This window comes from Lepidochelys kempii, chromosome 3 (assembly GCF_965140285.1).
Source record: "Lepidochelys kempii isolate rLepKem1 chromosome 3, rLepKem1.hap1, whole genome shotgun sequence".
NCBI lineage: Eukaryota > Metazoa > Chordata > Testudines > Cheloniidae > Lepidochelys > Lepidochelys kempii.
Window position 1 is genome coordinate 11,293,375 of NC_136382.1, and position 13,587 is coordinate 11,306,961.

General features: G+C 46.1%; 1 protein-coding gene across 3 annotated transcripts in view; it reads left to right on the forward strand.

The window, feature by feature from the left end:
• The first annotated feature begins 501 nt into the window (after positions 1–501).
• Positions 502–13,587, forward strand: part of GATA4 (GATA binding protein 4) — a 38,356-nt gene continuing 25,270 nt past the window's right edge. The window contains exons 1-2 of one of the 3 annotated variants that reach the window (XM_073335075.1): positions 502–991; positions 3,751–3,753. In XM_073335075.1, coding sequence (XP_073191176.1) covers positions 502–991; positions 3,751–3,753 — 493 coding nt within the window. Of the gene's footprint in view, positions 992–3,750; positions 3,754–8,007; positions 8,011–13,587 lie in introns of all 3 variants that reach the window. The other 2 variants (XM_073335076.1, XM_073335077.1) reach the window with 2 other exon arrangements.

Consider the following 13,587-nt stretch of genomic DNA (forward strand, 5'->3'; position numbering starts at 1 on the left):
GGAGGAGCCTTGGGGAATGCTCCGTCTCTCACCTTCCCTCCGTGACCCTCCTCCCCAGCTCTCTCTAACCTCCTTATCTCCGCAGGCACTCGGCTGGGTTTGTGCCCCCCTCCCCTTCCTAACCAGCTTCTCCCCGCTCTGCTTTCTCCCTGCTAGGTGTGGGTGTGAGCCGGCCCGCAGGAGAGGGGAGGAGACTCCCAATGTTTAAACTCCCCAGCCCCGGTGGCTTTGGCTTGATGGATGGAGCCCAGGGGGAGCAGCTAAGGCGCTAGACCCGGCTCCGGCAGAGGACAGACAGCTCCGCCTGCGTGGAGAAGCCCGGCGTGGGAAGCCGGACCCCAGGGAGGACTGGGGCTTGCTGGACCGGGCTGAGCACTGCATGGTCCCTGGACAGGAGTGGGCAATAACCCCCCCCAGCAACAGAGCGTTGCGCTGGCGCTAACGTGGTAACCTGCCGCCCACTCTGGATTGCGTCGGGGCCCGGCCTTGCTTCGCGCCGCGATGTATCAGAGCCTGGCCATGGCCGCGAACCACGGCCCCCCAGCCTACGAGGGGGCCGGCGGGTTCATGCACGGCGGGGCGGCCGCCTCCCCGGTCTACGTGCCCACCACCCGGGTCACCTCCATGCTCCCCAGCCTGCCCTACCTCCAGAGCGGCGGCGCCTCCCAGCAGGCCAGCCCGGCCTCCAGCCACTCCATCTGGACGCAGCCCGGCGCCGAGCCCGCCGCCTACAACCCCGGAGCCTCCCACCCGCCCGTCTCGCCCCGCTTCTCCTTCTCGCCCGGCGCCTCCCGGGAGGCCGCCCCGTACAGCGGCCCGCTGAGCCGGGAGCAGTACGGCCGGGGCTTCGGCGGCTCCTACTCCGGCCCCTACCCCGCCTACGTGAGCCCGGAGATGGGCACCACGTGGAGCGCCTCGCCCTTCGACAGCCCCGTGCTGCACAATCTGCCCAACCGGGGCGCCGCGGGGGCCGCCCGGCACGCCAACCTCGGTAAGTGCCGCGCCGCGCCCCGCTGCCCCGCGAGAGCCAGGCTGCTAGCGGGGGGAAGAGGACTCGGACCTGCGCCGCCCGGTTTTGCGGGCTGCGATCCGGGGGGGGGCTGGCCGGGCCACACCTCCCCCTCTGGCTGGCCTGCACCTCTCTGGAGAGACAGGGGTCCTGGGCGGATGGGGGTCGCGGGACTGCTGGGGGAGGTAGAGAAATGAGGTCCGAATTAGGAGCTGGCTGCTTAAGAAAACAAGGAGCGGCCCAAGGCCAACGCTTTCCGGCTTGGGTGCCCCAAGTTGTTGTTGTTACCTATTATTAAGTCCTGGTTATTCTGGCAGGGCCTGGAGACTAATCAAGAACAAGGCTCCAATGTGCTAGGGGCTGTACATACACAGTGTCTGCCCTGGAAAGTGTCTAAATAGACCGGACAGACACAGGAGGGAGAATGGGTATAACACCCCAGCAGAGTGAACCATGTCCAGTGGCCCATGGCATGGTAGTGCCGCATTTTTGGGGTGTGTGGGTGAGTTAGGAGGGGATAAGCTGAAGGAAAGGGAAAGGGGAGGGCCCCTTGAAGAAAGCGGGGTGAGGAAGATGCGGCCGGGGAGCAGAGGAAGGGAAAAGAGTTGTTACATTCAGATTTACTTTTCTACATAAGTGGAAGGTGATGAGCACCCAGCCAGCTTCCACTGGCTTCTATGCGAGCTGCTGGGTCCGGGTCCTGAGTGCTTTTGAAAACGAAACCACCAATTTAGGTGCCTAATGTAGATTTAGGAGACTAACTTTAGGCCCCCGGGTTTGAAAAGCTTGGTGACGCCTGCTCACTTTTATTTAGGAGCCTAAATGCTGATTTAACATAAAGTGCACAGGTCTTAAAAAATCCACCTAAGAGGCAAACACTGTTGCCTCTTTATTTTATTTTGGAGAGAGAGAAGGGAGGGGAAAAAAGTGAATCTTCTGTGTAATCACAAGTGTATCATCTCTAAATCCAGTTTCCTCTCCATGTTCTCTCTACTGCCCTATTTGGTTTAGCCTCAGCTGAGGGTGGTGTAGTTTAAAAATAAAACACAGTACTAGGAAAACGATTTGAATTCATGCACAATGTGCCTGTAGGTAATAGTGTTTAGCACGAATTTTCCTCCTAGTCTAGTGTGAATTTGTACAATGCTCTATTAAGATTTTTAAAAACTTTTCACAAATAAAGGGAGTTATTGTTTGGGGACTGGGCATCTCAAGCTCTTGGAGCTTTTTGTTGCCGATACAAAAAAAAGTTTAAAAAGTGCCACCTGGTATTTTAAAGACAAAGCTTGCACCAGCCTTGTGGTGTTATCAGACAGTATTGTTAAGATGTGCAATACACAATGTCTGACATATTTCGATAATCTTTTAGACTGTTCCTAAAAATATCCCATATCTTCCCCCTTGCCCACAAGTAGCGAGTTAATAATAATTTTAAATACCACAACAAAACCAAATCTAGGAATACCTGAAGGCTCTCTAAATTATTCCATTCCCTGCATTTTTCAGCCCATCTTTCTTCTATGCATCTAACTTTCTGGGCCCAATCCTTACTTCTTAGCACTAAGCACCGATCCTGCTATCACAGTAGTTCCATTGACTTCAAAGCAGCTGTCCCTAGCAGGAAACACCAAACTTGTTCGGGTATGTAGGTTACAAGCTTTGATTCTAAACTCTTAGAGGGTGGGGTTGAATTGGTCTCTGGGCCTTTGTACAGTACCAATTATATTGTCCAGCCCACCAACCGAACATTAATGATCTTTTACATTCAGTGCTACAGGAAAAAAATTTAAGTTCAAGACCAAGGCCCCAATTCAGCAAATGGATCTGTGCCAGTAGACCGCCTTGCCTATGTAGTGCTGTAATTTACACGGGGGTCTTCCTGGGTGGATCCAATTGCAGGATCAGGGCCTAAGCGAGTAAAAGATATTTGGGTTTTAAAATAAAAAGTACTAAGTACAAGTGACTTTTTATGTTAAAAAAATAACCCACTTTAAAATATGCATGCGAGCTGGGTATGAAAAATTTAAATTATGTTTTATAACCGCGTGAAGTTCAACAATGATTGCTTTAAATGTAACCCCCAATCCAGTGATTTAGGGCAGTGGTTCTCAATCTTTCCAGACTACTGTACCCCTTTCAGGAGTCTGATTTGTCTTGCGTACACCCAAATTTCACCTCACTTAAAAACTACTTGCTTACAAAATCAGACATAAAAATGCAAAAGTGTCACAGCCCACTGTTACTGACAAATGGCCTACTTTCTCATTTTTACCATATAATTATAAAATAAATCAACAGGAATATAAATATTGTACTTACATTTCAGTGTATAGTATATAGAGCAGTATAAACAAGCCATTGTCTGTAGGAAATTTTAGTTTGCACTGACTTTGCTCGTGCTTTTCATGCAGCTTGTTGTAAAACTAGGCAGATATCTAGATGAAGACCTCTGCATACCCAAGGGGTATACATACCCCTGGTTGAGAACCACTGATTTAGGGCTCAAACCTCCATCTTTGCTCAAGTTGAATTCCCACTGGATTCCATGGGAGTTTTGCCTGCAGGACTTAGCCCCTTAGTATTTAAATGGAACAAGGATAATTTCCAGCTGGGTGGCTTTTCTAACCTAAGGGGATACTTTGCGGAGACTGTACTTTTCTAGGTGTTGGTATGAAATGTGGAAAAGTTGTAGGAAGGCAGTTAACAAGCAAAGGGAGAGATTCATTACAAGAGGGGAACAGCTGGTTAGAAAGTCCAGGTGAAAGAAATGAAATTATTGCAGGAAATCCGAGTGATAGGCACATATGGAGGGGAAAAAATTCACTTTATGTAGTAAGAAGAAAAGGAGTACTTGTGGCACCTTAGACACTAACCAATTTATTTGAGCATAAGCTTTTGTGAGCTACAGCTCACTTCATCCAATGTGAGCTGTAGCTCACAAAAACTTATGCTCAAATAAATTGGTTAGTCTCTAAGGTGCCACAGGTACTCCTTTTCTTTTTGCGAATACAGACTAACACGGCTGCTACTCTGAAACCTGACTTTATGTAGTGTGAAAGGAGATCAAGTCATGTTCAGTTGTCAGTAATAACATGAGTGAAATGCACACAGTCCAGTTCAACCATAGACTTTAGTGGGATGACTGGGTTCTGCTCTGTGTTTTTACAGTGCCTAACACAACAGAGCCCCTAACCCAGCTGGGGTCATTAGGTGCTGGCAGAATACTTGTATTTATTTGTTTAGTTATTTGCAAGGAGCTACACAAGATTGCCAAAGTGTAAACGAAACCATGAGCTGAATCCTGAAGTTTACATGTGCACGTCATTTCCATTACAGTCAGATTTGTGGGGAGAACAACACAGGCTTTATGACATTATGATACAGCGTGAGACCAAAACCAAAGAGCCTATATTTGTAGCATTGATTTTGAAAGCTGAACAATGGCAAGTTGGGTGTAAAAATCAATGACGGATTGGGTAAAATGAGTGGTTTAGGATCCTAGTTGGATTTAGGCTCAGGCACGTTTGAAAATGTTACCCAACATGGTCCCAAAGTGCCTAATTCACGACCTTGAAGGGTACCAACCTCAGAGCCTAAAGAGGGAGGATCAGGCCCATCCGAGACGGCCATGAACTTGATCCAAGCCTTGGTTTGATGAGGCTTTAATGAATTCCAGATTTAATGGTGCGTGAAAAGAACCCACTTTTAAGTCTGTTTTCATAGCCCTGTCAAAGCCAAAAGCCATCTTCTCCTTTTGAGCATCTGCTGCTGCTCTCTCCTCCACAGACTCTGAAATTAGCACAGCCTTGCAACCTTCAGACTAGGAGCTGGGGGAAAGGGTTGTGGATTGGAGGAATCCACATCATTTAAAGTGAGGGAGACATCTACTGGAGTCAGGCCCCAAGATCCATGCAGGGAAAAGGAGAAACAAGGCCTGGAAGGTCTCAGATCTATGTAGCATGCAGGTCTCAGATCTATGTAGCATGCAACAGTTGTTTAAAAGTATGGACAATGGGTCAAATCCTTACCCTCTCTGCAACCCTATGGAGCCAGTTTTCCCTCTCATTTACACTGGCGCAATTCCTTTGGAATCAGTGGAGTCACTCTGGTGTAACTGAAAGGGGAGTATGATTGCACTTGGGCGTTACAGGGATTTGTCCGCTGGAGGGAACATTTATGTTCTTTTCATTGCAAACCAAAGCAGAAGTGTGGGAAGGGGGTTGTCTGAACGGGCAGATATTCAGCACAGCAGCAGCATCTGGAAAGATCAAAGCCCTGAGCAGAAACACAGCTTTGTAGGCAAATGTCTTCTCTGCAGCTGCTGTTTGAGATTTTGAACCAGATCCTAAGCTTTTCAGCAGGGACACTAAGATATTTGCCCTGTAGCATCTCCTGCGTGGTTTCCATGTGACTCATCAGCATTTGTCACAATCTTTTGCCACTGAAAGCACTGTAGTACAGTAACGTTCCCCACACCCCTTCTACAGAGGTGTCTGCTGTGTGTGTTACTGAACTCTAAGTACCCCAGCTTTACATGCAGAAACTGACTTATTAACTTACAGTGCAGACAGTGGAAAAAGGAAATGTATTTGAAATATGTTATTGCCCCGATTCTACAAGGTACATCCTGAAAGGTGTGGTGCATCCTCAACTCTCATTGTTTTCCATGGGGTTGGGCCTTATACCTATATATGCATTCATTTATATTGTGTCTGTAATATACAGAATCCAACCCTCATCTTCCAAAATTAGAGCTCCGTCCTGTAACCCTCACTCATGTCCACACTCCTTACAGACAAGCTCCCATCGGCACTGCTTATGTGAATAAATGATTATGCGCTACAGGGGTACAAAGCAAATTGGAAAATCCCATTGGAGTGAGTGGGCCTGCTTCATTGCTGTGGTATACCAGTTTTATGGTGGCATGACGCCATTGCCCTTAATGGACTTGCACTGTTGTGAAATTGGTACGACGGAGCCATGAACTGAGCGTAATAAAGGACAGAATTGGGCAAAGGGAGAGAAAGATTTAGCCCAGATATATAAATATTCTTTCGTCCCTAAAATCCCAGAACAGTGGTTTTTTACAAACTTTAAATAAGTCAGTAATACATTTGTTGTTATTATTTATTAATATATAGACCAAAATGGTGCATAACATGATACCATAACGTAGCCTACATTGCAAGTTGTAATCAGTTGTTTGTGTAAACCGATAAAGGGTGAAGGGCATTAAATCTAATACTTTAGTTTAAAAGATAAAATTAGCTCGCTCTAGACACAGGTCTTTGTACAGATTACTTTAGTTACAATAATATTGAGAGGCCTTTGAAGAAATGGATCACTGGGACATGAATCTGTTTGTATTTTTATCATTTGTTTCCATCTTTTTGGGAAAAGAAGATAAAATCCTGTGATTGAGCTACTGTTAATTGCAGGCCGTTTATCGAAGGAAATGTCCCAGGCCTGATCCTGTATTCCTAGCGCACTCCCGGTGATGGGGAGGAATCCTGGCTCTGTTGAAATCAATGGAGCCAGGATTTCGCCCGAAGTAAACAGGGACTGTTTGTCCAAGCAGGATCAGATCTTGCACTTGTGAGCTCTTCGGTCATGAAAGATAGTTTCTCTAAAAATACCCTGCTGTTTGCAGGTGCCTCCTCACAAACCTTTGATGCAGCTAATTTGACATTGATCTCCTAACACTTAGGGTACATCTTCACTAGGATAACGGGTATGTTCTTAGCTAACTTGGGGGCCAAGTTGCTGAGCCCTAACCCATGTGGGTGAGCACTTATTATACAAATGCAACTCATGAGCGTAAAGCTACATCTACACTACAGATCCCATACCTGCATAGTTCCCTAGTGTAGACGCAGCGTGCACCTACAGAAGGAGTTTTGTGCCAGAATAGGAACACCGCCTGCTCAAACACAATTAGCAATGCCACTTGAAGCATTCTTCTGTTTGTATCACTGCATCTACACTGGGGATTTTGCCATCATAGCTATGTCACTAGGGGATGTGAGGTTTTCAGTTTTAAGTGTAGACCAGGCCTAAGTGACAACGGGGAGTAAGGGCTCCATAGTTTGGCCATTGGAATGGATAACATTCTATTCCAGGGTTGGATAAAACATATTAAAGATTGATCGCTGTAAAATTAAGAACCTTTTTTAAGTGGACACCAGTTCACATGAAAATGACAGATTTTTTTTAAAAAATCATCCTCTGTAAGGATAAGAAGAATATAATTATGGTCGTATTCACTGGTCCTGGTCCCGATTAGGACCCCATTGTGCTAGATACTGTAAAAACAGAGATGTTTCACACTGAAGAAATTAAATACATTAAATTAATCGCTCTGAAACCTGTCATTAAATAAATCAATTACTAAAATTGAAGCAATTAAATAAAAATCTTAACAGGCTCCAATGTAAGCAATCAGATCTGCTAGCACAGAGCCCTGCACCCGTGCAGGGTGCAGTATCTGATTGCAGAAATAGGATTTTAGGGAGAAATAATCCTGCAGACTTCATGCAAGCAGAATTCCCACTGACTCCAAGAAAAGCTTTGCCTGCATACGGCAGGGGAATAATAGCTCATTTCATGGGACGGCACTTAGTTTAATCCCGAAGTCCCCTGCAATCCACACAAATCTGGTGTCCCTTGTCGTTTCATGCTGAGAGTGTGACATGAGAAAAGTAGGATTATTGCTCTGAGGTTAGAGTGTGTTAGTTGCACTGAAGGAAAGAAGCTCACAGCACTGTGTGGGTTCTGCAGGGATAATTTTTTTTTTTGCGTCCTTCATTTTGGATCTTTGGACATTTTACGTCCTACATTTGGGCTATGGAAGGTTGAGAAGTGTGTGTGGGCCTGGGCTTGTTCTTTCCTCTCTCACCCTGCTGAAAAACAAAATTAGGGATCTGTATTCCTTGTGTGCACAGTGAAATAGGCTGGAGACTGGGGTGCACTGAGCATACAGCACTGGGCTGCTAGACTAGTCGGTGTCACTCGCTACGCGGGGGTCAGTTTCGCCCTGGTAATCTCTTGTAGGGCGGTGCATGTGTGCCGCTTGCATGCCTAAAGAACAAAGAAAATGTTTTGATTGCCGTATATTTTTTTAAAAGATCACAACGTTCAACTTAAATTGTGGAATTTTAAGACAATACAGAAACATACATCTCAAATTGTGATATTTAAAAAAAAAATTACGAAAAATATTTAATCATAGGTTGTGTGTGGGTTTTTTTTTTATATAGAAAACCTACATTTTGGAACTAAACTCCCTGCCAACGAGCCATTAAGCATTCAGCATGTTATTTCAGGCATAATGAAACTGACACGGCACTTTCTGTGAGCGAATTTTTATGGAGTGCTAAGGCAGTGTGGCGGCTGGTAGCTGTAAATTTGTCCAGCCTCAAATGACAAATTTAAAAATAATTATTTGTGATCCCATTTAACTAGATGTGTGTTGAAAATGGTTAGATCATGCAAGGTGCAATTGCTCTTAAATACTCTCTGAAATTCCCGATGTTGCCACTAGAAATAGCACTGCGACTTCCATTTGTGCAGCGACACGGTGGAAAATTTTGAAGGCCCAGTGCATTGTAACAAAAGTGAATCGGCATTTACACACAGAGGAACAGCATTTCACGGGCTCCTTGGGTCCACTTAAATCAATGGGAATTTCTTGTAACCCGTGTAAGGAGTATCCAGCCCTTAGAGAAGCCATTCCTGAAACAGGACTGATTTACTGAACCTCTGACAGTTCCTTTGTATCTTAGATTTTGAAACAAGCAGTTCTTTCTGTTATTATTATTCCTTTAAATACAGTTTGGCAGTGTTGGAATTCCTTGTGCATAGAACTCAGACACCAGGGCTTTTAATGGAAGCACACTCCAATAAAGATTTAGGCTGATATTTTCAAAGCGGGGCATCCAGCGCCCGTATCCAGCTTTGACAATTCCAGTCTTCAGAATGTAAGAATTCTTTGTTTTTAAAGTGCTGTTTTAGGCAGCGTCTGAGGGCAGTGAAGACGTATTTTGCAGAAATTTGCACTGAGGTTTTTAAAGATTGTTGACTCTGCAGTGTAGTTCTGTATCCATTCACATAGGCTTGAGCTACACACAAAAGTCTAGGCAGAGATCTGCGTTAAAAGAAAATGGAACCAGCTTTGTTTGAGATGAAATGGTTCCCATTGAAATCAAAGAAGGGTTTGTTATGGACTAGAAGAGAAGCAGGATCAGGGCCATATAAGATAGTGGGGGGAGAGGGAACTGGGATGCAGAAGAAAACAATCCATTGCAAAATGAATGGAGATCTAAACTTAGTTGAGTCTCAGCACACAAATCCCAAGACTAAAGGTAATGGAACTTTCGGTAATTTCTAATCAAGTTGATTGGTTGCCACATAGAGGGGTTTGGGGTGTTGGTTTTTTGGTGGGATATAATCAATATGTGATCAGGATGGTCCCTCCCCTTATTGGGACGAAGTGGATCTGATGTTGCTCTTTGTGGGGGTGGGAAAGTAAGTCTGTTTGTTAGAAAATCTTTTACAGAAAGGAACAGTTAAGGTTTCCCCTTTACACATAATGGCCAGACACGATCAGAGGTGGGGTCCAATATCCTGTCTCCACCAGGGGTCAGTGCCAGATGGTGCAATAGAATAAACTGCCCCCGAGGAATCTTTCCTCCTAACCCCTAGCAATTAGAGGTTGGCGTCACCCCTGAAGCTCTCTAGGGAAGATCACACAACTGCTCGTAAAAAGCAATCGGTTGCTCTTTTACCTCATTCATCTCCCCCTTGCATTTGACCGGCACAAACCTCTTCTCTGATGTGTCTTATTAATTATTATTATTATTAGTGGTAGTAGTATTTGTTTTGCGGCAGCCCCTAGGAGCCCTAGTCATGGACCAGGACCCCACGGTGCTAGGTGCTGTACAAACATATACCAAAAGATGGTCCCTGGCCCAAAGAGCTTCCAATCTAAGTATAAGACAAGAGACGACAAATAGATACAGCCAGACTGATGGGGGAGCACAAGGAAGCAATGGGACAATATCATTATCTTATCTCAATCTTAACTCCCAGTGCACAGCTCTTCCTGCAGCTCATGTGTATCTCATGTGCTCATCACCTCTCCATGTATTTTCAAATATCATTTGAAATGGATCTCCCCCTTGACTGCCTCGTCACTTCCCTCCCCTATGCTGCTGCCAACTCTTTGTGAGATTTGATGATGTTTCTGAAAGCCCCAGCTCCTGGAGTCACGTTATTGTGTGAGACTCTCCAAGCTTTCACTGGGAAAAAAATCAGTAAGTTTCTAGCTCTCCCGGAGGTGGAGGAAAGCTTGAAAATGAGCCCTAAACCCATAAAACTCAAAAGACAAATTAAAAAGAACCCAACATTTATTATTATTTTTAAATGTCATGATTTTTAGGAGGCTGAGCTTATGATTTTTTGAATGTTCAGGGCTGGCAATTCTGAAAAAAAAAACACTCTGAAAGAAGCCCCAAACCTTGAGCCCAGGGGTATGTAAGGTGCTAAATGTGTTCCTACTATGCAAGGAGCCAGTTCTGCCCCCACCTGTTTGGGGGGAGGCTCCCTCTGCACAGGAGGGATCGTGGATGCTCAGTGACGATATGCATGAGGGGAGCAGGGCCGAATGTGGGTACCGCTCCTCCCTATGCCCTGCAGCAGCTGCTGCAGCCTGGATGCCTTGATACCCAGGTTGGTTAGTGTGGGGATTTTGCTCCAGCAAACCCATGCACAGAGCAGAGCCCTTCACTGTGGGCCTTGCCCGGGCGCTCAGCATTCGGCTCTTGCGCTTTGCGTTTTAAAAGATATGGGGCAGATCTTCAGATGCTGTCGGTTAGCTCCGCACCAACGCACGTCAGGTTACTCTCATGGACGGAGTTATTGCACCACGGGAGGCTCAAATGGACAGAGGCTGCTCAAGACAATGGGATGCCCAGTCTGGCAGCCCGGCCAAATGTACGTAGCACCCGGGGTTGCAGCGTTGCTTAGGTTTGGCCCAGCTGCCCCTGGCAGAATCTGCAACCCGAGGCAACCGCCTGCTTTGCCTTTGCTCCAGCCAGTGGAGCTAGGAAGATTTACACCTGCTGTGGATCCAGGGAAGCTATAGAGATGAATAGCAATTGAGGATCTGGCCCTAAAGCTTGGTGTGATTCCCTGAATGGTTATGGCCCCACGTGAATGGAAAAGTCAGTCCATTTGCCTGGCATTGAGAGCAGTCCCAATCTCCCACTCCCTCCGCAGTCAGCCCTCCCTGCTGAACTCCAGTCAGTGGGTGTTCTACCTGAGCCGGGATCAGACTCCACTCTCTGCTCTTTCAGTCATCCCCAGCCATTTACATTTCTGAGCCATCCAGTCAAACTTTGTCACCTCCAGTCAGGCCTAATCAATAGCGAGTGGGGAGCAGGTTAATTATAATCGCAGAATAAACGCCGAAGTCTCAAAGTTCACCGACTTTAGCAGCATTTCAAAACCAGAGAGGACAATGCCAAGAAACTTTCATTGATCCATCCAAGGCAGGTGTGGGAGTGTGAACCTGTCCGCAGTCCGATCTGATTCAAGACTACTCGATTTTGTTCCTTATCTCAAGCTATTTCCTATCTTATAATGTCTGTTATTTTAGATAAAAGTCCAATCAATTGGGTTAGAAAACCTGCAAGTTATATTTTCCTCTGATAAGTTTTGGTACCTGCAGGTCTGTCGGCTGGGTGCTTGTCAAGGTCTGAATTGACCTGTTCAGATATTTAATCAGTTACTGTGAAAATCTCTCTCTCTCTCTCTTCCCCACCCCGCTCCCAATGCAAGGGAGTGACCCAATGTTCAGAACAACAAATACTGCCGGAAAAGAGAATTATTAGAGGTCATCCAGTAAACAGGGAACAGGGGGCAAAAAGCACAAACCGGGCATATTTGGGATGATGAAAAGAATTAGAAAAAACAAAGAGATATATATAGGCTAGAGACTGACCTGAGTTGTCCTGGGCTGTTTTCTGAATTCCTTCCTTTAAAGATATTCACCATTGTAACAGAAACTAGAATCCGGCTCAATAAGTGCATAATGATCCTGCAGGCCTGACATGGGTGCCTCGCTGAGGTCAGTAAGATTTTTCACTTGAGCAAGGATTCATCAGCTGAGTAAGTGTTGCAGGGTTGGACCCTTAGAGAGATACCGTCAAGGGGTTGAAGCCCCAAGAGTGAGTTTCATAAAACAAACAACAAAGAAAGGTAAGCTCCATCCCAATGGTTTTAAGATCTTTGCATAGAAACTTTCCCCTGCAGGGGTTGGAAGCCAAACAGCAAGAGGGTCACTTGAGTGAAACTCATGAAAAAATCCCTGGCTAGCTGCATTGTCCAAGCTGAGCAGGAGACAAGAAAGGAAAGAAACGGCACAAACGGTGAAAAGGGAATTCAGTTTCCAGCAATGTAAGGGGTCATTAGTGACAGAAGCCAATCACTTTCTGTGTTTGGACAATACGATCTGCCTCACAACAGCGTCATTTTGGAAATGGAATAATATAGAAAGAATACAACCGTTGTAATTCTGATTATTTATCAGATCTTTCATCCAGAGATTTCAGAGTGCTATTTTACACACATGAACCCTGATTTTGCAAAGTTTTAAAACACATGCTTATCTTTACGCATTGTGAATAATCCCATTAAACTAAATGGGCGAAATCAAGTCAATGGCAAAACTCCTATGGACTTCAGTGGGGCTAAAATTTCACCCCGGGGGGGTACTACCTATTGTGCATAAATCTAAGCACATGCTTAATTATGTCTTTGCAGGATCAGGGCCAACAGTTAAAAAGCCATTAAATATGTGTGGGTCCAACCAGTGGTTTGGGACCAGATCTGGCTTGCTTTACTCACGTGCATAGTCCCAGTGATGTTCTAATAATGATGGTGAGATACTCCAGCCAGTTGCGTAGTAACTGGAGCCTGAGTCTGCTTGCCCTGATGGTGTCCACAGACACTGGGAGAAGCCCTTACTTAGTACTGCCTGAAGACAGGGGTGCGTGTGCTGAGAGAGGGAGTAGGTCATATGATTACTTGGTTTACAGTCCCCAAAGGACTCTGTGTGCGACCCCTGTGCTGAATTCTTGAGGTAAGAGTGAAAGGAGTAATAGTCACAGCAGGGGAGAGCATAACATGCGTGGGGCACAATGGGCCTGGTTCTCACTTACTCTAGGGTCCCTTGATGCCACTCTGTCAGAGTAAAGGAGCCACACAGTGGGTGCAAACAGCCCTCTCTCCCCAACAATCCTCACCAGGCAGAAGGCCTCCCCTGCTCTCAGAGAGCTGGCACAAAGGCTGCCAGCTTGGGTATGGGCAGACACCCCCACTAGCTGGGCTTGAGCTGGCATGTTAAGAATAGCACTGTGGCTGGCTTGGGCAGCAGCTCGGGCTCTCATGCCAACCTGGCCCCCAAGGTGCGAGCTTGGCTGGCTAGCCTGAGTCCATGCCGGAGCCGCAACGTCCACACTGCTCTTTTCAGTACCCTAGCTCAAGCGCGACTAGTCTAAGTCTGTCCATCCAATCTGGGA